At 41.4% G+C, this 25,167-nt stretch overlaps 1 protein-coding gene across 4 annotated transcripts in view; it reads right to left on the minus strand.

Annotated features, from left to right (window-relative positions):
• The window catches only part of MAOB (monoamine oxidase B), a 124,468-nt gene extending 102,779 nt beyond the window's left edge, over nt 1-21,689 (minus strand). For 2 of the 4 annotated variants that reach the window (XM_077988213.1, XM_077988215.1), the window contains exons 1-2: nt 21,489-21,689; nt 4,656-4,882 (exon numbers count right to left, since the gene is read on the minus strand). Coding sequence is in view for 1 of the 4 variants with exons in the window: in XM_015127230.3 (XP_014982716.1) it covers nt 21,489-21,534 (46 nt within the window). In the remaining 3 variants the exon portion in view is untranslated. The remainder of the gene's footprint in view (nt 1-4,655; nt 4,883-21,488) is intronic. The other 2 variants (XM_015127230.3, XM_015127231.3) reach the window with 1 other exon arrangement.
• Nucleotides 21,690-25,167: the final 3,478 nt, after the last annotated feature.

A 25,167-nucleotide genomic window follows, 5' to 3' on the forward strand; every position in this document is an offset into this window, starting at 1 on the left:
TTGCAAAGAACTTACTCTAGTGGGTCCACCAGAATGCATTTCTACTCAAAATCTGACATATCAAAAACGTATTTTAATGTCAAGGTGACCGTTTGATCACAGGTGTCCTCTAAAACTTTTAGTCCTAAGTTTTCTGTTCCAAATGTTTCTGTAACTACAAATTTAATACAAAATTTTGTCAAGGAAAAAATGTAAAGTACCAGAGCAGAAGGGTAGTTTTTCACCCGGACAAGGATTCAAAACAGACCCCCAAATATCAATAGCATAATGGCAGCTCCATCACTTATCTGCCTCATGTCTAAAGTCTACAGTTTCTTTTCATCAGTAACACCATTTTGGGCACTTGTTGGAAAACTAAAATGCTTCCCTTGCTGAATGTCATGTAAGTACCTGAAATTTTAAAGAGTTATTTTAAGGGCTTTGTTAATTATTATTTCCTCTGGTGTATTTAAATTCTAGGCCTGCACTGTTAGATTATTGAAAAGAAAGATACCTGTTCAATGCTGTACTAGCTACTTACAGAAATTTCTTACATTTTAAATGTATTTTAGCATTATGCTCCAGCTGAAACGTGTGTGTGTGTGTGTGTGTGTGTGTGTGTGTGTGTGTGTGTCTATTTTTAAGTACTTTGAACAAACTCTCTGTATTCTCAAGCTTTGGGCATAGTCCAAAATTGTCAAATGAGTCAGCAACCCAAGTTGAAAGGTAAAGCCTCTTGTAACAGGAATGGTCAATTCCATCATGCTGAAGGGAGGTATAATCCAGACCTGAGAAACCTGTGCTCCCTTACAAATTCCTCCTGAACAAAGAAGTAAATCCTTTGTCAACTCAAAATGGCAATGTCACCCCTTACACCCACAGTTGCAAAATTACATTTTCTATGTCTTTAGTGACAAAATTCTAAATCCAGAATATTATGCAGTGATGTTATGTTCTTCTGTGCTTCTTTGTCCCTCTGGATTTATGTTTGATTTTATGAGTCTTTATTTCCTTTACCCTGTATTGTATTTGTGGGGTTCTCCATGTGTATTCTTAGTGCTATGTCTTACTATGTCCATCTGTTATCTCATGCTTCCCCAATTCCTGGTCTCTCTTAACTGACCCAAATTCAAAGCCAATAAACATTTCTTTTCACATTTGTTAACTCAGCTGAAAATACAGAGATTTGGGAGTCATCTTAGGAAAAGTGAGTTTTGAATCCACTGAGTTTCACTAAAGGTTTGTGAAAGCAGTAGAATCACAGCACAAATTTTACATACACTAATACCATACAGAAAATATGTTCAAGGAAGTCTACTTATTGGATTAGGCCACTTTAATTGCAGTATCAGGACTCACCCTGTGTCTATTGGCCATACACCTGGGTGTGAAATCTGTACACTGGAAGTAGTTGGGACACTCACTGAATACATGCACCGGAAGGGCATAAAGGCTCTTAAAGTCAGAGAAAGCAACTCAACGGCTTGGCTAAAACATTTCTTTTATGAGTTACCTACCCAGTTCAGAAACATAAACATAAACAAACACTGGTTCATTCAGGAAGAAGAATGGATTCCACCCCATATTCTAACCACAAGTCAAAAAAATGAAATAAAAATAACCTCTCCAGAAAATATAATAAGAGACACAAGAAAAATATTTGACTTTGCCAGCAATTAAAAATGAAAAATAACCATTTTTCACCTCCCAAGTTAGAATACCACATTCACTCTCAATTTGGAAAAGATTGATAAAGCAAAGGATGCTATTAAGTGATCCCAACAGTGTGACGAAACAAAGTTGGCTGGAAGAGTAACTGGTAAAGTACTTGAGAAAAACAATTTGGCAGTATCTGTCAAAGACATTAAACTGTACGTATTTTAAAATCAGGAATTGTTACCTTATGAGTCAATCTTAAGGAAATAATACCAAGTATGGGAATAAGTAATTATTTCTGAATATATTTAGTGCACTGTCATTTATAATAACAACACACACACAATACATAACGTCCAATAGTCTGGTATTAGTTAAGTAAGCTATGGTATGCCTTATTTGACGTTACTTAAATTATGTTCTTAAAGACTGTAATAATATGGAAAATGCTTATGTTAGAAAATCATACATCTTTGTATCTTTGAAAAGATACAAAATCATGTCTATACTATGACTGCAAATACAAATGTGTGGTTGGTACACATGTGCACACACACATAGCCAAAACAAATGTATATATTTTTAAGAGGCTGGAAAAAATACATACCTAAAGTTAAGAGTAGTTGTCTTTAAATGGTAGGTCTTTGAAGTAAATTTATAAAAATAATTCACCCAGAATTAGTTGAAAAAACCCCTATTTAGTCATGATACCAAAGGGGCAATTTCATTTGCTGGACTATTTCCTGAATTATCTTTACAAATGATCAATTTTCTTTATAAACTTATACTTTTGAGATCCCTAAATTAAGCACTTAGTCACATAATTGCAAACTTCTCTATAAATCACAGTCCACCTTCCTTTACATTGCTACTAACCCGCTCTATTTCAGAAAAATAACCGATACAAGTAAATTGATAGAAATGCTGTCCCAAAGGTCAACTACTTGGTACGTTATGAAATTTACTTCAATTACAGGCTAATGATCAGATTGGGAGATGTAGAGAAAGATGCATATTATTTTTTCAAAGCTAGGGAGCTATTTCTTTTAATTGCTGTTTTAACCTGTTTTAACACCACTAATACATCTCTATTAGATTACAGTGTAAATCTTGGAATTTAATAACATTGTTTATATTATGCTTTTTAAACTGATGAATACAACATAATTATTGTTCATCAATTAAGGAACTGAACTTGGCATCAGTATCTGTAACTCTAGGCGAAGGAAAATATTTACTACATGTTAAACATAATGTCGAAATATATGCATATGTAAATATATTCATGTAGGTAAACACATTTCATACATGCATACATTAAATATATATGTATTTTCTTTAGTTGGAGTTTTCATGTGAAACATTTTGTTTATTTTATAAACATAAATTTATATACAGTATATACATAAATTATCTGTAAACACACACATATATATATTACTTACCAAATGCTTACTGTTTAGGATAATTGCTTAGGATAATCATTTTCTTAGTGATAAATGTTTTAGCTTCATTGGTCTTGTGCCATTTATGAATGGTAAACTAGAATGTGTCTTAATTTCCATTTAGTTTGCATTTCGTTCCTGAATGCTTACCTTGTTTCAAATTATTTTCCAGGAATACCTACAATCCAGGAAACAATCACGTCAAACCATAGATGGATAAACTTTGATGAGTGGATTTATTCCTGCCAATATGACATCTTATTTGGGCTTTGGGCTTAACTACATAGAGGAGGTTTAGGTTTGATTTCAACACTCAAGATGGCCCAGAGTCAGCTTTCAAAGGATGGGAATGATATGGTTTGGCATGGTACATGGATGCTCTACTTAATGTTTGGAACTGGGTCAGAACTAGCCAGAACTGGGTCAGCCTCAGGACAGCGTCTTGCCTAAAGAAGCTGAACAGGCTAAGAGTTTTTCCCAAAGGATCTCTCCCAGAACCAACCATCTCAGAAAAGCATATGAGAGGCACAGGCAACCCAGTAATCCTGGCATCTCTACCCTCGATCCAGGAGGCAGCACAAAATGATAACTTTGTAGGTATACCTGCACTATGTGACATTCAGTAAATCACTGCAGATCATACTTTAAAATCTTAAGAGGGTGATCCTCAAAAGGTTAAACAAAGAGTTACCGTTTGATCTAGCAGTTTCGCTCCTGGGTATATACCGAAGAGAAATAAAAATATCTCCACACAGAAACTTGTACAAGAATGTTCATAGCAGCACCATTCATAATAACCAAAAATTGGAAAGAACCCAAATGTCCATCAACTAATTAAAAGATAAATAAATTATGGTATACCCATATTATAGAACATTATTTGGCCTTAAAAGGGAATGAAATATTGATCCATGCTACAACGTGGATGAACCCTGAAGACATGATGCTAAATGAAAGAAGCCAGACACAGAAGGTCACACAGTGTTTGATTCCATTTGTATAAAATGTTCATAATTGGCATATATCTAGAGACAGAAAGTACATTAATGGTTGTAAGGAGCTGAGAGATTGACGGTGGTGATGGGGAATGAGGAATGACTGCTAAGGGATGTGGAGTTTTCTTTTAGGGGGACAAAATGTTCAAAAATTACATTGGAGTGATGATCATAAGACCCTGTGATTCTATGAGAACCCACTGAATTGTACATTTGAAATGGGTGAATTGTATGTGAATAATGTCTCAACAAAGCTATTATTTAAAAATCTTATGAAGATAAAATTTTAGAACCAATAAGATTGATCATTATTATCATTGCTCTTTCAAGTGATTCAGAGGTTTTCATGAAAAATGTTGAAGCAGGTATTGTCGATGTTGCACCCATATTCCCTCCTCATTCACTTCCACGAACAACCATTGTTTACTTGAACTACAGCGACTGACTCTTTGCCCAAAAGCTCTTTTTTTTTTTTTTTTCTGGCTGCAGGCTCTAATGTAATTCACACAGGTCTGTCAGACGAGGAAGGACCACTAAAAGTGAATTTTAGAATATATTTGGAAGAATGATCAAAAGTTACCTAAGTCACGGGTACTAGGAAGACTACACGTGAGAGAAGCAGGTACAAAGGCCAGAGGTTGCAGATTATTCAAGAACTTCAAAGTGGATCAGGGTAGCTACAGAGCCCTAGGAAGAGTCACGGGAAACAAGGCATCCGAAGTATGTCGAGTTCAGGTCTTCAGTGTTTCTGGGCCATAACCATCATTTCAGACTTTATCCTGGGGGTAATGGGGTCCATGGAAAGATCTGAAGCAGAAGAGTAAACCTCATGAGATTTACATTTTAGAAAAATTGCCCTTCCAGGAGAAATGTGTGAAAGAAATACACCAGGCTGTTAACACGGGTCACCTCAGGAGGGCAGGAATGAGGTGAAAGTCAACAAATATTTAGCTTTGTCTTTGAACAACTATGTTTGCATCACTTCTGAAAATAAATATGTTTTGTGACTAAAAAATATCCAATCTGTTTTCTTCCCATTCACAAGTTTGTAATTCCTTTACTGTAAGAATGAACTAGAAGGATGAACCTTGAGGATGTTATGCTAAGTGAAATAAGCCGGACACAAAAGGACACATTCTGTATGAGAGCAGTCAAATGCATAGAGATAGAAAGTAGAATGATGGTTGCCAGGGGCTGGGGAAGAAGGGAATGGGGAGTTATTGCTTAATGCGTACAGAGTTTCTGTTTGAGAAGATGCAATGGTTCTGGAGATGGATGGTGGTGATAGTTGTACAACAATGTGAATGTACTTAATGCCACTAAACTCTAACCTAAAAACAGTTAATATGGTAAATTGTATGTTAGGTATATTTTATCATAATAGAAAAACAAAATGGAGGGGCATGGAGACAGTTAAGTGGTTACCACTGTGGGCAACTGTGGGGAAATCCGGGAGACAGTGTGGAGCACAATTTAGCTATCCTAAGAGATGAGGAAGATGAGTTGCTCATCCATCAAATCATGTTAGTCATAGACTGATGGCTGCTTTTGGGAAAACATTAGCCCCACTCCCACTGCTCGCCTGCCTGGGTTTGAGCCAAGAGGAGTTCCAGTGGCCAGAGAAAGCCTGCGGGCAAAAACTAGCATCAGACAGAGGCCTTAAGTTCATGTGTATGAAAATAAGTGCCAAGGAGATTTGGTGAGATCCCTGCAATGTCTGCTACAAATGTCAAGACTCTTGGCTTGAAACCTGGCCAGAATATGGTTCCACTTCCTGAAACCGGAAACATTAGTGGCCAAAGAAGTAGAAGCAGGCAAAGGAAGGGAGCTGGCAAAGGAGACTGGTGGAGCACTAGTGATTTAGGAGGGAAGCAGGAAATTGTGCTACCATGGAAGTGATGAGGAGAAGTGACGTTTTAGAACGCCCAGTTAATACATAGCCCAAGAAACTAGAAATTCTTTTCTTAGATCATGGAAAGTATTTTAGAAAACAGTATTAGTTAAATAACAGTTTATAGGCTCTAAACACCCCATACTGCACTGTACTACAAAACTCAAGTGTCAAAGATGGAAAAAACAATATTCAACTAGACAACAGTATGAGATAAGTGTTTCCACTCATCTCTTTCTTTCCTTTCACTTAATGTATGAATTATACAAACCAATATACTGCACAGACCACCTTTTAGGAAGGCTGTATTTGTTGAGGAAAAAATTAGCATTCCTTTCCTTATCATGTGTACAAGAATTATATGTAACCAAAGTCCTTTAGAAATACCAGGCAGATATTGCTGTTATTATATTTTGCACATGTATTTTGTTTGTTCTTCACATACAGCTGTAACTACAAAATTGAATAAGCTCCCACTTTAAAAACTACTTGCAGATATCATTTTTCACCTGTCATGGAGGCCTTCATTGCATTTTTAAAATATTGAAATATGATGCTAAAATTTATATATAGGATGCATCATTTAAAAGCTGGTTTAAATTATAAGTGCTAATGCTTCTTTTTAAAAATCCTTTTTTTTCTAAGAAAAAGTATTCAAACATCTTTACACATAAATATATATTCAATGGAATTTTAAAATTCACGAATCCCTTTAATTTTAAAGATTAATTTTAAATGTATTCTCAAGCAACCTTTAAACCTACAGACTCCTTCCAAAGGATTTTATCTAGGGGGAAGGAAGCCAGATTTAAAAAAAATATCTGTTTGGCGAAATATATTTTTAAAAGAACACAATAGGAGAAAAGAAATGTTTTCCCATTTTCATCAGCTTCTGCTAGTTTTCTGATCACAAACTAAAACCCAGAAATAAAGCAAGTGCACGCCCCAAATGATTTTTCTTCTACATGCAAAATGCTTTTACCTTTCCTACTTACTGTCATCTCAACCTCTTTGTATTTTTCCCCATTTCACAGACCTGTCCACTGGAAGCTCAATACTGTGGACTGGCCGACTGATTTATCTACAGAAAACTCATTTCCCCCTTGGACACATTCTCTATGAAATCAGAGAGAAAGGAACAAGGGGAGAGAAGCAGGGCACAGGTGGCATATTTTGGATGTTCTGCCTTTTATCAACTAGGACCATATGATTTCCTTTCAGACACTGACCGTTCCTGTGTGCGGCCCAATTTCTGATAACATAAAAGGCACGTATGATATTCTACTTATACCCCTTATAAGGCCAGAAATATCATACCACCTATGAGTAAAACTTAAAAAGCTAGCAGAGGACAGAGACTTGGAAAGCAAAGCCAAAGTGATGTTGGTATCCATTCTAACTTTGTCCAAAGGCAAAGCTCTTTCAAGGCACCGAGAGGCTTCTTTCATTTAAAAAGTACATTTTTGTGCATGCGCCAAAAATAAATAAGCAGAGAAAATGTAATTTCACATCAATTCTTTTGTGTGTGTGTGTGTGTGTGTGTGTGTGTGTGTGTGTGAATGTGTTGAACTGGAACCTGATTATTCATTCCTAGCACTTAGCATACAGGAGGCATTCAGTTAATGTTTTCTAAATGATAGCCTCGTAGCAGACGGGGATAGAATGGCACGTTGCCAGCAAAGATTTTGGGTAGACAGTAAATACAAGAGGCTGAATCACAGGGTTGAAGACTAGCCCGCAATTTCCTTTTACAGACCCTTCCGTAAACAATGTGCTTTTTCTTTTTCAGTCAGAGAACAGGATTCTCAAAGTGCTAACGGTGTCATAACACTAATGGTGTAGCTGCATAAAGTGTAGTTTGATGGGGTATGGGAAGGACAAGATCTCTCTCCCTCTATTATAATTTGTTATGGAAAAGAACAAAGTGCTGTTCCCACTAGACTTTAAATAATGCTAAATTTTGTACAGCCTCTGACTTTTTCTATGCTTTTCTAATCATCTTCAAGAAAATGAGCTGGGAGATGAAGCCTGCCTTTGTCTCCCAGCCGCTTTGCGCTGCCGTAGTCTGAGCACCTTGCTTTGGTTCCCCTCCCCACGCTGCTGTACATCACTCACATAGCAAATAAGCAGTTGAGGGGTTAGCTTCCCCAGTGACCTGCATCCAATTTTAACAGAGACCTACTTAGAATCTTTAGGACCCCAAAGTGTATGATTCCTGTCTTTCTCAATAAAACAGAGGGACTTTTCTGTCAATCTCTAAACTTAGATTAAATGGATAGTTGTCTCTTCCGCCCTGTTGTAAAAACAATAGCAGATTAGTAAATATAAAATAAAATGAAAGGAAATAATTTTTCTGACTCTTACATCATTTTTTGAATCACATAGAAAATTAAATCTCTGGACATGCTGATTCAAAATGTTGCAACTCATTTAAACAATGGTTATTTCCAAGTAGCACAATCAAAAGGTCAAAACCCTATAGAACACCCCCTCACAATCGTGATTTCCTATCTTTCTAGTTCACTTGCTCAAACTGCTCTAATATAAATGTTCTTTAATGACACAAAGACCTCCAATCTATTAACATCTCCATTTGAATCTATGAACCAGCTTGCTCCCTCACAACCTCCCTTTCTCCCTTATCCATCAAGAACTCCATTGTCCATTTTTTTCATAATCACTTTCAGCATTTTCGACACCCTGTGAGAAATCCTACAGGAAGCTGCATGAAATGGTCACAGGATAAGGGAAAGAATAGAGGTATGTGCCAACAGTACTATTTTTCTAAGAACCCAGAATCTGAGCTGGATCCAAAGTGGTGGCTTGGAAGACATGGACAGCGTCCAACCTTCTGTATCCAGTCTTCACAGATTAGGGCTGTTTCATAATTTCTCTCTTGGTTGTACTGCCATGGATTTCTCCAGTAAAGGAAGGAATCCATATTTCGAGCACTTCCAGAGCAGAGGCTCTAAATTTCAGCTCTGAATCAGCACACAGAGTGGTCAGAGAAGAATGGAATTCCCCAGAGAGTGTTTGGGCCAGCTTAGTGATCAACCTCTACCTTTCACCCTTACTTTGGGAGCTCTCAGGGCACCAAAGAGTGATTATCCAGAACTGATGAGGCTAAGCACCTTCCCCAGGCCCTACCGGCCTCTTGCATCCTTGATGGAGGCCATTAAAGAACATGGGCGGTGGCTCACGCCTTTAATCCCAGCACTTTAGGAGGCCAAGGCAGGTGGATCACGAGGTCAGGTGATCGAGACCGTTCCGGCTAACATGGTGAAACTCCGTCTCTACTAAAAATACCAAAAATTAGCCAGCCATGGTGGTGGGTACCTGCAGTCCCAGCTACTCGGGAGACTGATGCAGGAGAATGGCGTGAAACTGGGAGGCGGAGCTTGCAATGAGGCAAGAGTGCCATTGCACTCCAACCTGGGCAACAGAGTGAGACTCTGTCTCAAAAGAAAAGAAAAGAAAACAAAAGGACATGGGAAAGGTCATGCCTTTTAATTGCTTCTCCCTTCAACTGACTGAAGCTTCATGATTAGAACATCTTGTGACATGCTAAGCAAAAATACTGTTCAGTCATCCTCTGTCTAGCTTAGGATCCCCTGGTAAGCAGCATCTGGGATGGGTTTGCACATAGAAGCTTTATCAGGGTTCAACACATAGAAAGAAAGAAAGCAGGATTGGGCAGAGGAAGGAGTTGAATTGAGAGATGCAATCACAACAGAGAAATCAATCAGTCCTACAGTGAGCTCTCAGGCTAATGTGGCCCTTCAGAGTTGTCCTACATTGAAGCAAGAGGGTACAAAGGCCTGGGTGAGTCAGCTCCCTTCAGTCAAGGGTGACTTTCAGAGAGGGACTTGGCTGTGAGCCAGCAGCAGCCAACACTCTCAGCAGGTCCTGAAGGTAGTGGGACAGCCTACTATAGCATCCACTATACAATGAGTGAAAGTGAAATTTCAACACTCTATGTATATTAGAATATAGATTTAAGTTCCAACTACTTAAAGCTATATTTCAAAGAAGAACATGTGAATTTGCTGGTTATCTATCCAGTAAATTCCATTGCCAAATCCTCCTTCAGGGACTCTGAGGACCTTGAGGTGAAGTTGCTATCCTCCTTTTCTCTGTCTCATCTGATTCAGATAAGCATGTCTTTCTCAGCACCCATCACCCCTCCGAACATTCACCTCTACACATCTGCCTCCTTCTGCTTGGTGTACCCCTGAAAGATGGGCACATGTATTACCCATCTGTGTGTTCCCACACCTAGCCCAATGTTTGGTAAGTAGGGCACTCGATAAGGGTTTATTGAATGACTGAATGAATCAATGAGTGAACAAATTTCTTTTTCTCCCCTGCAGAACAATGACATAGGGAAATACATTTGATGGAACGAGGACTACTCTTTTAGTGCACGCCTTTATGTGTATTTATCATCGGTGCTTAACAAGGTCTGTTTGATTTCGACTAACTGGCACAGAATAAAAGGGCTATTCTGAAACAGTCGACTCTATCTTATGGGTCTCCTAAATAAACTAAACTCTATCACAGGATTTGAATGCAAAATACAGAGGAAATTAAAATGCAAAACATGAAACAGCTGTTTGATCAGCTGTTACAATAGACTGTGAACAAAGGCTATATTCATGTTTTATCTAGATGGGTAAAAATAATTAATCATAGAAAATGGTTTGTTACACAGCTATCGATTTTCTTTTCTTTTCTGCATGGAAACACAACAGTTATCTAATTAATGACGGTAAACTTTTGGAAGCACAGGCTAGATGGTAACCAATGAATTTAAAAGTACTATAAAAGTGTATGTTCCCAGTAGATAATGGTAGGCATAAGGTAGTAATTGCAAAAAAAAAAAAAAAAAAAAAAAAAAAAACAGCTTTCCTGCATGTTACAGAGAGCAAAATTTACTTGCCACCACTAAAATGTTCTAAAATGTTACAAAACTGACGATATTTTTAATTTCTAGTGTCTACAACTTCATTAAATTATAACTGCAAACTGGTAAAGAATCTTGATTATCTCTGTACCGTCTGGGGAACGGTTGGGTAGGGAGGAAATGTTGGTTTCCTATTGAAATGGCTAAGAACTCCATTATTACAATTCCATCAGACGGTAAATTGGTAAAACTTTCTTGGGGTGACAATTTTGCTATAATTATTAAATGCCTTAAAAAGGTTTCTAACATTTGTCTCTGGAAATTTCCTAAAGAAAAAATCAGAGTTATGTGCAACAATTTAGGTTCATAACAGCTTTGTTGAAAATAGCAGAAAGTTTGAAAAAAACACAAATGTTCAGCAATAGGAGATTGATTTCAACAAGTTGTAATACAATCATATGAACTAATGTTATAAAATTATGAAAAAACATTTAAAACATAGGTAAACATTCATAATATGTTGGTATTTATTTTTAAAGGGGATACAAGTAAGTACAGTAAATACAACATAAAGTTTGCATACAGAAAATATAGGTGGCAATAGTAACAGTGGTAAATATTTTATGGAGTTCAATTATGGAAGATTTTCATTTTCTTTTTGCCATTTTCTATAATTTGCAGATCTTCAGAATAAACTTGTATTATTTCTGCATTCATGTTATTAAAAATGATACTCGCACCTCTCTAAAAAATTTCCTCAAACTGTAGATCATCAAGATGGAATGTGATTGCTTCTTTCATTTCTATCAGTGGCCTTTCTTCTTACAAAATGTTTGAAGTAATTTTGGTTATTAACTAATTTGGTTATTAATTCTTCACTTTATCCTTCTTAAAAAAAGATGCTTTGCTGGATAACAAAAGCTCTTCCAATGAGCTTGTTTCTTTAATGTAGAAAACTGGAAAATAACCCAAAGAAGTGAGATATAATTTAAAGACGTAATATCAATACACAATTTAATACACACACACAACTGGGATCACAGGAATAAAAAGTAGCCCCAACTTCAAAATATGAAGTAAGGATTCCAAATTCAATTAAAAGAATCATTAAAAATGTTGGAGAGGTTAAGCAAAAGAGAGGATTATTTAGGCTAGAAGGAGAGCAAATAAAACTAAGGATTCAGTAGGACACCTTCATCATTGTGTACTTCTGATAAATGTTGATGAAGAGGAGAATAGAATTGAAAATGGCCTAGCTAAGAGATGCCTAACATAAGATCAAGAGCTCAAATTTCAGATATAAAGTGGAAATTAGATAGTATATGACATTTAAGATGCCATTAAATGGAGACTATGGTAAGATGACTAACATTTGAAAGGTCAGACCTACCTGAAGATGTTTGCTGGTGGTGCCCCCTCTCACAAAACAAAACATTTAAATGACAGGTTTTCTCATTTTTGTTTGGTTGTTTGTTTTTGTGTGGAGTCTTGCTTTGTCGCCAGGCTGGAGTGCAGTGGTGCCATCTCGGCTCACTGAAACCTTCACCTCCCGGGTTCAAGTGATTCTCCTGCCTCAGCCTCCCAAGTAGCTGGGACTACAGGTGCACGCTGCCATGCCCAGCTAATTTTTGTATTTTTAGTAGAGACGGGGTTTCATCACGTTGGCCATGATGGTCTCTATCTCCTGACCTCGTGATTCGCCCGCCTGGGCCTCCCAAAGTGCTGGGATTACAGGTGTGAGCCACCGCGCCCGGCTGACAGTTTTTATATAACAAATAAGATGAACTACTCACTTTGTGTTTGAGATTGCCAGAGATACACGTTTTATCATTTAGTAAACTGGGCCATAGCCCTTAGGAAGAAAATCTCTGTTTTTAGTTTTTTAAAGAAGAAAAAATGTAAATACCGTCATGTCCTTCAATCCCAATGATAAAACTTTGGAGGGAAGTTTGCGTAAAGAAAATATAGGTGGCAATAGTAACAGTGGTGAATGTTTTATGGAGTGCCTACAACTTCATTAAATTACCACTAATTATTGTTTGTGATACTTCTTTTCTGGATAGGCTGCCAGCAAGACAGTGAAGAAAGCAAAGTGCATCTTTGGAGACCTCCTTCTACTCATTCTTGCCTTCTTTCTATCCCCATTTCTCTTGAAACCTCCCTTGGGCATTCAGAATAACCCAATACATTATAATCAGCTGATCACCTCTCAACCTCTTCCTGAATTTCTATCCATGTCTTGGCTTCCCTGGTTGTCAGGCACACAACCGTCCACCCTATTTTTATAGCATAAACTGTCAGTGCCTTCCTATTTCCCACAGCGGGAAAAACCTAACTTTTCGCTTTTTCAATCACTCATTTTTTGATCCTGCCCCACTCCTACTAACTTTCTTTCCCATGTCTCCCCATCCTTTTATTCTAGACAAGCTGAACTTTCTACTGTCCTGTAAATATAAATATCACCTGATAACTGAAGTCTCTGGCCCTATGATTTAAATGATTCCTCCCATCTTTAAAGCCTCTCTCTTCTCTACCTTCCCAAACCTGGACTGTTCTTCAGAACCTATTAAATTCTACTCCCTTAATGAGACTTTCTCCAACTCCTGGGGTCTTTAATGATTCTTCTAACTTAGTCCTTGGGTCCCACAGTTCAGAATTCAATTACGCATTATTTTAATTGTTCCTTATTGCGTGTATGTGCTAGTCTTGTGTCTCCATCTGCATTTTAAGTTTAGTGAGGCTGGGGACTTAGCCTTACTCTTTTTCTATACCTTCCTTCAGTAAATAAACGTATGCTGACTTAGGAAACATTGCTAACAGGGAATTGGCTTTCTGTATTTTTATTTACTGAGTTAACGGAGGAGGCTGAAGATGGATCCATTTTGTGAGCATGGAAACAGAAAGTAGAAATAGTGCATTCAAACTATTAGTGATTCCAACCTCCCACCTGGCATCATTTGATCAGGATGCCCTTCTGTTTGCATTTTCTCCTAAGGCTGAGGGCTCATCCTCCAGGACAGTAATTTTATTCAAAAGAAGTGGCTGTGAGGTCTGGAGCCAGCCCTTTTCCCTCTCTAAATGTGCTTTTTCTTGGATGTAAAACCAGGCGACCTTAACTAGTGTGTAAAACTCTAAAGATGTTTCCATCTTCAGTCACCAATGATTCTATTAAAGCAAAGCAGTTTTTAACTTGGTCTTCTAAGTTTGTTCCTTGAACATTCAAAATCAGGAAGGAAATTTATACCATTGTGGCCTCCTCTTAGGGGAAATAACAACTTTTATGCAGACACATTACTAATAAATTAAGCCCAGCGAATGAGATCCTTGCAAAAGCATAATGGTACATATTTAACCTGAGCAAATTTCCAAAAGATTCTCTTGTGGGGCTAAAAACACTCATTCTTCAGACACATATTACACCTGAACATGGCCCCTCAATTTGGCTCACTTTTGCACCCTATAAGGGTATTCAATCTTGCATGATTCCAGGGTGCCCTCAATTAAATACTGCCCAGTGACTTGTACAAATAACAAAGTTAACATTTATTGAGAATTGTAGGAGTTAGCCCAGGAATATTCCCCCACTTTTGAAGTACCAAGACAAATTGAAGAAACTTGGCTGAAGAAGTACCAAGACAAACTGAAGAGACAAGCTCTTTGAAAGAGCTTTTGATATCTAGCAGGGCATCTTTTGCAGAGGATAAATTGAAGAATTAATAACCACATTTATTTATTTATTTATTTATTTATTTATTTATTTAATTTATTGAGACAGAGTCTCACTCTGTGGCCCAGGTTGGCGTGCAGTGGCACAATCTCGGCTCACTGTAACCTCCGCCTCCTGGGTCCAAGTGATTCTCCTGCCTCAGCCTCCCAAGTAGCTAGGGACTAGAGGCATGCGCCACCATGCCTGGCTAAGTTTTTGTATTTTTAGTAGAGACGGGGTTTCACCATGTTGTTCAGGCTGGTCTTGAACTCCTGACCTCAAGCGATCCACCCACCTTGGCCTCCCAAAGTGCTGAGATTACAGGCTTGAGCCACCACGCCTGGACAATAACCACATTTATTAATAACAAAAATTCCCTCAAATTTTTTAAGAAGAAAGGCCACTGATATAAATGAAAGATGCAGTCACATTCCATCTTGGTGATTTATACTTTGAGGAATTTTTTTAGAGAGAGAAGAGTATGGTGTTTCTGGAAATATGAGTTGCAGAAATAACACGTATTTGTTGTGAATATCTGTAAATTACAGAAAATGGAAAAAAAATGAAAATCATCCGTAATTGAACTCCACAAAAAAACTAACCACTGTTACTATTGCCACCCCTATTGCCAAAGCTCCACATTTTGGGGAACAGATGGGATTTGAACCCAAGTCCCAGGCCTCCAGTGCCCTTGTGTTTAACAGCTGTGTGATCTTCCTTCCCGTTTGTATAAGAATGTTTTACGTTTATAGTTTCTGACATATTTATCTCTTAAAATATATCTTAAAATAATTAGAGTTAAAGTTTTTTGTTTAAATTAAGCTGCTGACTTTCTCACATCATCTGTGTTAGTAAATCATATACAAGCCAAGAAAACAGGGCTTGGAAGCAGAATCCCTGTTACAGGCTAATGTTCCCTGAGTGTGCGTGCACGTGCGCGCACGTGTGTGTGTGTCAGTGCATTCACATGCACAGCCACAAACCACTTTCTCAACCCAAAATTTGACAGTGACGAAGCTGGTGCACTGGCACTTCAGACCACTAGTTGCTAGCGGACATTTTGTCAGCCTGATGAACAATAATAATCGATATCTATTGTGTGCCTGCCAAATGCCAAGCCACATTCCAAGCACTTTACATGTATTTTCTCCTTCTTTTTTTCTTTTTTTTTTTTTTTTTTTGAGACAGAGTCTCGCTCTGTGGCCCAGGCTAGAGTGCGGTGGCCGGATCTCAGCTCACTGCAAGCTCCGCCTCCCGGGTTCCCGCCATTCTCCTGCCTCAGCCTCCCGAGTAGCTGGGACTACAGGCTCCCGCCACCTCGCCCAGCTAGTTTTTTGTATTTTTTGTATTTTCTCCTTTAATCCTCTCAGCCACTTTATGAAATAGATGCCATTATTATCCCCATTTCCAAATGAGAAAACTAAGGCATGGGAAGGTTAACTATTTTGCCCAAGGTGGCACACCTAGTTAGTGGTGGAACCAGGGTAGACACCATGCTCTTAACCCCTAGGCTCTACGTAGCACTGCCCCTGTATGTATGGCAGGGAGTCTAGACCTCAATACCCAGTCAAAAGAGAAGGAAATTGTGGCCATTGTCAATGGCCAAGCCAAGTCTTAAGCCTGCCCTGGTGACTTCTGAGGACACGTGAGGGCCTAGAAATTGTGACTCTAATGGTAACTGGCTCTGCTCGCCCAGCCCACCAACCGGCCCCATCACTGTGTACCAGGGGTGTTAGAATCAAGCAGAAAGAACAAGGCTTTGCCATTCTTAACCTTCACAGAGCTTTTGTCATTCTAATCAAGCTCCTAACACCTTGCACAGCATGTAGACAATGCTTGATATGCTACCTTTTTATCATTTATTATTAAATATTATTAAATAAATAATATCATTTGTTATGAATGCATTTATCGTCTATTGTAGTTAAGACAGGAAACAAGTGGCTTTAATGAAGACCAGATCAGAATTGGAACAACAGCCAGGTTGAGGTGAGGCTGAAGTACAGATCTAAGGCTTCCAGAATTTCTCCTGATGCGGAACCTAGTGGGTCTCACAGCCCAAAGTGAGCCTGAGTTCCTCAGGCCCCTTGTGGGGGGATAAAGGGATGGACTGAGTCAGGATGAGGCTGAAGCCAGGCAAGTCTCTCCTGATGCCTACAAGTATACATGGCGTCCTGTTGCCACCTTATCTATGCTGCACATCCAGAAAAAGTATTGGTTGGTGAAAAGAAGTGATTATATAAAAATGCCTGTTTCTGCTCCCTTAGATTGAAAAACTCTACAAGACAAACAAGGATATATTTCCAAAAAGGTAGTGTAAGGCACCTATAAGCCAAAGCTGAAGTGATCGCTGTTTATGGTCCTACATGTGCATTCTTTCCAATCCTTGAAACAAGTCGGCCAGGAAGGCATTATGAGTCTCATTTTAAAGATGAGGCAGCTGAAATACTGGGAGGTTATATACCTTTTAAGGTTCCATATACGTAAGCGTAGGAAATGAGATTCATAACTAGTTTGTTTGACACTAAAACCTATTCTATGCCCCCACCCCCACCCCCGGCTTTTTTTATAGACAGTCTTCGTCTGTGGCCCACGCTTGAGTATAATGGCATGATCACAGCTCACTGCAGCCTCGAACTCCTGGGCTCAAGCAATCCTCTCACTTCAGCCTCCAGAGTTGCTGGGGCTCCAGGTGCACTCCTCTCTACCCAGCTCTGTGTGTGTGTGTGTGTGTGTGTGTGTGTGTGCGCGCGCGCGCACACGCGTGTTTGTGTAGAGCCATGTCTCATTATGTTGCCAGAGCTGGTCTCAAACTCCTGGGCTCAAGCAATCCTCCCGTCTCAGCCCTCCAAGTTAAATCCTACGTTCTTTTAATATTGCTGTATTACCTCTGTCTATTCTTTCCTTGACTAGGATATACAAATTTCCAGGCACATCCGTATAATTATTATTTTTTAGGACATTCAAGTGGGTTACAGGAGCCCAGGGAAGTTCTCCATTTTTCTTCACCAAAGGTGAGAAAGAGGCTTTGCCATTAACACATGGGCCACATCTGCCCACCACACACCTCAACTCATGACCCTTTATGAGCCATCTCTGACATTCCCTGCCAAAGCCGGTACCACTAGCCTACAGCCAGTCTTGCTCTCCCTGCCACAAATATCACCTACCAGGTGTTGGTTACAATTTGGAAGTCTGGTTCCAACACTTCCAGGGATCTCAAACAAGTGGCTGCCACCCTCAAATGACCAAATCTCCTCTCCCAAGTCTGGCCAAAACTTTCTTGTTTCTGCTTCAAGTTGCCTTTTTTAGCTTTTATTTTGGGGATTGAACGAGAGCTATTCCAGAATTGCAGAAGATAGTTTCCATGGCTCCACCAACCCAAACACTAAAACTGAGAGATGGGGGACAGATGCAACATGCTGCTGTCCAGTTCCATGTGGGAGATGTCATTGCTCTGCCAAGTCTCTGGAGATGACCTGCCCCTCGGGTAAAAGAGATTTCAGTGAATACTCATTTATACACCATGCACATTTCTAAAAAGTTAGTCTACAACTATCTTGGAACTTTTAAAACATCAAGAAAGAAAGTTATGTATTAACCAGCTATCCTCCCAGTACGTCTCTGTTTATCCCAAAGGGAGTGATTAAAATTTGCTGACAGCTTTAAAAATTATCAGGGAACGGCCAGAATGTCACAAGTTTAATAATTAACAAAGTTTAGAACCCAGAGTCAAATCCAGAGACTTTAAAACATAAATCACCGGGTTGGTCACCTACGAACTCGAACATTCTATACACTACACTCTCGATTTTGGCCATTTCATCTACTAAAACCTCCATCGTACACATTTGTAACCCCAATTTCGTTCCAACTGCTAGATTTCTCTCCCTGGGTGTCCTCTCCCAGAACCTCCAACTCTAGATGTCCTATCTATTCCCAAAACCTTCTCTCCCTCTTCTTCATATCCCCTTTTTGCTAATATCACCACCAGATGTGACACACGGCATTTGATGCATGGCACTCTGTGAATAAAAAATCATAGGCCGGGCGCGGTGGCTCAAGCCTGTAATCCCAGCACTTTGGGAGGCCGAGATGGGTGGATCACGAGGTCAGGAGATCGAGACCATCCTGGCTAACACGGTGAAACCCCGTCTCTACTAGGAAATACAAAAAAACTAGCCGGGCGAGGTGGCGGGTGCCTGTAGTCCCAGCTACTCGGGAGGCTGAGGCCGGAGAATGGCGTGAACCCGGGAGGCGGAGCTCGCAGTGAGCTGAGATCCGGCCACTGCACTCCAGCCTGGGCTACAGAGCGAGACTCCGTCTCAAAAAAAAAAAAAAAAAAAAAAAAAAAAAAAAAAAAAAAAATCATCAGTGCCATTCATTGTTCACAGAAAGATCTAAACCTTTCTGACATACAAGGCTCCCCACAATTCATCCCAACTGACTTTTCTAGCTTTCTCTCCCACCAGATCCCTCTGGCAACTCTCCACAATGAAGCTCTTAAGTTCTCCTACACGTTGCCATGTTCTTTCACAGTTTTGTGGTTTTGTACAAGCTGCTCTTTAGTTTAAAAATGCTTTCTTCATCTAGTCTCCTGGTGAATTCATATTCATCCCTTAAGACACAGTTCAGATGTCACCAACTCTGAGTTCTTCTCAGATTTTCTCAGACAGAGTTTGATGTTCTCTCCAATCACCTTCCCTAGAACTTTGTATGTGCACTATTAAAGCACCCGTCATAGGCCAAAGAGTAGTAATTATTCTTGACTATCTCCCACATCAGCTTGTGAGGGTCCCAGGAACAATGGCCCTGTATAAATCATCTTTCATTCCTTTTGGGACAAAATGTGGAAAAGGAAGTAAATGTTCACTGAATGAATGAACAATGAATCAATGAATGGACCCCTCCCAAGGCACACACCACCTTCTACCTTGTATTGTGAGTATCCCATCTCCCTTCTTGAATTGACAAGTCTTCTGGGGCAAGAACAATATGATCCATTTTTGAAACCCCTACACAGTCTCCCTCAATTCCTATTGTCTGAATAAATGGGTAAAACTCTTGAGGAGCTTGTGCCATATTTCAGACTCTGCAAAGCTATTTTACTCACATTATTTCACTTGCCCTGTAATCTAGCAGTGACTAATTGGTGTTATCCCCATGTAGCAGATGAAGCAATTGAGTAAGACTGGGCTTTGGAAGCCTGCTTTCTTGGTTCTTAGAACAATGCCTATTCCGTGGAATGTTCTTGAGAAAAGTCAGATCTACTCATCAGTACCTTGTTTTGATCAGAGTTTGGGAGGATGAATGCAGAGGTTTCGCCACTGCTTGCAAAAATAGCTAAACCCTTATCTACCTTTTCCAGATGAGTCTAACATGAGTAATGTGATTGAACCTGAAGGCTTGGAGTATAAATCAGAAAGGGACAAATCATGAAGGGAAAATAGAAAAATCTGAACCCATTAGGCATACTTTAGTAAGAAAATGACTTTGGGGGGCCTGAAAAGAGAAACTTCAGCTTCCGTAAGATGGGGTGCTATGCAAGGCAGCATCAAGAGGCACTTAGTAATATTTTCTAAAACACCTAAGTAGGTATGCTGTTAAGTCCAAGTTCCTCTAGGAGAGAAAATGTCAAAAATGCTGAAAGAAAACTGAATTTACACACAGCCTTGGCCAACCTCAGCATGTTGTGATTACGCATCTATGTACCTGCAACACCAGGCACAGGGCCTGGCATGGGTGAGCTCACCTGAGCCTGCTAGACAGACATGGTAGCCTGAGATCCCACCCAAAGGGGAGGAAGGCTGGAGCAGAGGCAGGAGGATGGGACCACGGTCAGCACCAAACACCCAATGCCTTGGTTTTTTTCTGCAGCCACAGGAGAGTCAGAATAACTCTGCCCTGCCCTCCTGGCAGGGAGCAAGGCCAGCCCCTACTTCCCGAAGGCTACTTGAGAATTCCTTAAGGCAAGTCTTAGACACCACATCCACGGGTCTGGAGGTGTCCTAATTACTGCTCAAGTACTAGGCAGCGTTAGGAGGTGGGCCAAAGCATGCCCAGGGGGCCATTAAACAGGCTGTACTGAGAGCATTGTTGATTCCCACTGACCCCATCCCATAGGATCTGCCAGATCCTCCACAGAGGGTGTGTGCCCCCACTACCCCCATCCCTTCTTCTGGCTTCTATTTTTCGGTGCCCTTGGTATGTACACAGCCCCCTGTGGCTGAGGGGTTAGTGTCTGTCCCCATCCTTGCCAAATATGGGCTAGGCCAGAGAGCAAAGCTGCCGTTTGGCCACCCCGAACTAGGAGTGGGGTGGGGTGGAGCGGAGGTGGGAGAGGGATAGGAGGAAAACAGGCATTTGCCAAAAAGGCACTGCAGCCTCAGGTTAGATCCATGACAATCACAGAATCTCAAAGAATCAGGAGGGCCTGGAAAGTCTTTGGCAATCGATTGGCCAGGCTCCAACCTCTTCTGTTCAAGGTCGTTTTCCCGATGCCAGGACAACAACACGATGCGGTGCATGCTTGCTCCAAGCGAGGGTGGGGAGTGTCCAGGTCAAGTTGGAGCAAATGACTGACCTTTGTGCCACCTCCCCACCCCTTTCCCCTGGCTTCGAAAATTCCAGCAAGCGAAGGCCCAGCAGCCTTCTGGGGGAGAAGTTCAAAGTCTGGCCCCAGAGGTGCAACAGGCTTCCAGCCTCTGGCCTCGGTCCGAGGAACGCACCCAAAATTGCCCCCAAAGGAGGGTTCAGTGCACGGCACTCCGGACTCACTAGAGCCCCGCCCGTGCATGAAGAGTCTGGGGACTGCAGGGTCAGCCCCTGCCCCACGGCCGCCCCCCGCGTCTCCCCCAGGCAGCCACCTGTCCGAGCGCGTGAAGAGGAAGGAGGGCGCACAGCCGCGACTAACCTGAGATGCCGCCCCCCACCACGACCACGTCGCATTTGTTGCTCATGGCGCTCGCCCCGTTCCAGGCCTCCCGGCTGCCCGCTGCTCCGGTTTCTGGGCCTCGATCCCAGTCCTGCCTGCCAGCCAGCCAGCCCGCCCGCCTGCCCGCCGGCCTGCCGCGCGCTGCCCCCGCGCACCAGCGCCTCGGCGAGCCGCTATATTACCCGCCCCGGGAGCCCGGACGCGCAGCCCCGCCCGCCCGCCTACGCGCAGGCCGGGTGCAGCGCGGGGCCACCGCCCCCGCCCGCAGCTCTGCCGCCCAGGCCCGGGGAGGGCGGGTGCCTGGGCGGAGAGGTCACTTAGGACCTCGAAGAGTCCCGCCCCAGAATCCCCACTCCTCAGCCTTCTGCACGGTATTTTCTCGTCACCCTCCCTAGTGCACTATCAGGCTTGGCGGCTGGGAGGATGGCAAATTGGGGTGTCTTCCTTCAGGGCCCGAATTATTCCCTGGGTGTAGGGCAAATAATAAGAAACTTCCACTGAGTGGTTTCAAGGTACCAGACACTGTGCTCAGCACTTTATGCACGATTCCTGTTCAAGCTTACAACAATCCATTTTGCAGATGCGGAAAGCAAAACATAGTGAGTGACAACAGAAGATAAAAAGTCAGAAAGAAAAAAAGAAAAGAAAAGCTAGGAAGATTCCAAGACCCACTTCGATTCACCACACAGTACTACCATTTCTTGGCATTCCCAGCCCACCTCACCTTCCTTCCAAATACCCACTTCTTTCCCCACTCCCCCTGCGTGATTAGGTCAGGAAGGGTCCTCACTAGCATCGCAAATGCCGCACCTTAAATACACTCTGAAGCAATGCAGTGTGTCCTTGGTGGAAGCTGTTGAGACTAGACCCCAGGAGACTGGTGGCAGCAGGGAAGAGGTCTTGGATGGGCAGTGTGGGATTCAGAGCCCCCAGAAGCAGCGAGCCAAGTTACCTGTGTGACCCTGGAAGGTGGGTCTGAGGAGCCTGGTTTAGCCAAACATAGGGATGATTCAACAAGATTATAGGGGTTTAAGCTAAGGTGACTCCAGGGAAAACAGAAGTTTATTTCTTCTGAACAGTAGGAAAGCCACCTCTGAGAATTAAAAGTGGGAAGAAGCAACATAGGGTAGCTTTTCAAGAAATAAACAGGTGAAGTGCTTCTGTTCAGGCCTGAGAGGGGCTGGCTTCAGATCTGGGGAATTTGATGAGAAACTGAAGCAAACCTCTGTCTCATCCCACACCATTCCCTGTATCTACCTGCTACCAAGGTATTCTGAGCTTCTGCTGTCCTCAGATCAGAAGACAGTTTGGGTACTTCTGTGACGGAGTCACAGGTGACAGGAAAAGTCTTCGTCCACCTCTGACTTCCATCTGTCCTGCTTTGGTATAAAACAGTCAGACCCTGTCCCTGAACCCCGATCCTTACCTCATGTCCCCAATGCAGAGAATGAAGCTACCTTACCCTGCAGACAATTTGTGCTGACCTCCTCCTTGCCATCCCCTAATTGGTCCACCTCTGTCCACAGGTCCCTGAAGCTGTGGGCTTCTTGGCTGTGGATACTGTCTCCTCACCTAGCCTGCAAGTGAATTACGTGCCAGGTGAGGTAGGATGAATGGAGAGGATCTGCTATGGTTTGAATGTGTCCCCCAAAGTCCACATGTTGGAAACTCAATCCTCAATGCAACAGTGTCAGGACATGTTTAGGTTCCCAGGGTTCCACCCTCATGAATGGATTAATGCCACTATAAAAAGGGCTTGACCCAGGGTTCCACCCTCATGAATGGATTAATGCCACTATAAAAAGGGCTTGAGACAGCGAATTTGACCTCTTACTCCTTCTAACCACTCATTGCCCTTCTGCCATGGGATGACACATTGGGAAGGCCCTTGCCAGATGCCAGCCTCTCAATCTTGGAATTTGCAGACTCTAGAACCATGATACAATAAACTTCTCTTCCATGTAAATTACCCGCCTTAGGTATTCTGTACTAGCAGCACAAAATCGACTAACACGAGATCCTTGTGGAATCTTCTTGGAATCTCTTTTGCTTAGTTCCAACAGTGCAAGTCAGCCAGGGGTCTGGGGATCTAAGACTTTGAATAAAAGGCAGACTGATAATCCCTTTTCTATGTCCAACTGGCAATGAGGCCAGGAGAGGAACCACACAGTTCCACGGTATCTGGAGAAAATTCGTTAGCAAACAGCATTTTCCCCAAACAAAGGTAATCAGTTACCTTGTGCTCCATGAGGTATATTTTTTAAAAGGGTGGCAGGGTGATTGAATTAGACCCCAGGACTTGGTCATAGGAAAAACAGCAGCCACCTGTTGTCCCCACATACAGGCAATCATCCAGATCCATTCAGGGCCCTCAGTCTCTTAGGTGGGATAATTCCCGAGGTCTGTCTTCTCCATCTGCGTTGTGTGGCCAGATGAAAAGAGGACTTTGCAAACTTGAACGTGCACACAAATCACCCAGGTTTTGGGTGAGGTCTGAGAAGACACATTTCTAACAAGCTCCAGGTGATGTCAGGGCTGCTAGTCCATGGACCACACACTTGATGACATTCTCTATTCCAGGCCTCTGCCTCCCCATCATTTTGAGAACCAGCTCCATGCTCTAGAGCCCCTTGCCTATTTCAAGGTGCTCTTTGTAAGAAAGTGTCCATTCATTTTACCAGCATTTATTAAACACCTGCTAAGCTGAGCCCTGGGGAAGAGATGAAAAGGATGGAGTCTGTCCCTGCCTTCATGGGGCTCATGCGCTGTCAGGGAAGACATACAGGAAGAGTGATCACAAGCATAATTCTGAATATTGCCCTGGAATATAAAGCAGGGCTCGATAACGCAGCCCAGGCAATCATGGAGGACCTCCAGGAGGAAATGACATTTGTACTGGGGCTTGGAGGATGAATAGGAGTTAATTAACTGCTGAGGAAGATAAGCACCCCAGGCAGACTGATCAGCAAGTGCTAAATTGAGAGGCAAGCCTGAGGCTGGAATAGTGGAAGAAACATACACAGGCTAAGGTAGAAAGAACATCTTTGGCTACCTTTATGACATCACAAATACCACAAAATTAATAGTGAAGAATATGATGATAACCTTAGATGATTAACAATAAATACAATGATAGGAATCATCACTTATTTTTGTGTATGTTTGTGTCTTCCCCTCCCAACTAGATAATCAATTCCTGCAGGAAGGGATAATGCATGATCTTTTATTCATCCATTCAAGAATAATTTATTGAGCAACAACTCTGTGTCAGGCATTGTGCTCATCATTAGGTATATACCATTATAAATAAGATGCAATGTGAATTCTGGGAAAACTAAATATGGAAACAGACCATTACAATAAACCCAACTCATGTTCCAATGGAGCAGTACTCAACAGCTCTAACCAAAAAGTGCAGAGGAGTGCAGTTTGCCCCTAGCAGTATTTGTTTGCCTTCAACTTGATGAAATCTATGTCTCTTTCATCAATTAAAATGAACTTACTTTCCTTTCATTTTTTTATTAGAAGACTCCCAAAGAGATAAAATGTTCTTATTACTTCTTTCTTACTGTCCAGCTTTTCATTAACGGATATTTCAGCGAATGTCTCATGATGCTACAGGCGGTTTCAATAAAGAAGTAGGCTGTGCAGAACAGAG

Source organism: Macaca mulatta, chromosome X, assembly GCF_049350105.2.
Source record: "Macaca mulatta isolate MMU2019108-1 chromosome X, T2T-MMU8v2.0, whole genome shotgun sequence".
NCBI lineage: Eukaryota > Metazoa > Chordata > Mammalia > Primates > Cercopithecidae > Macaca > Macaca mulatta.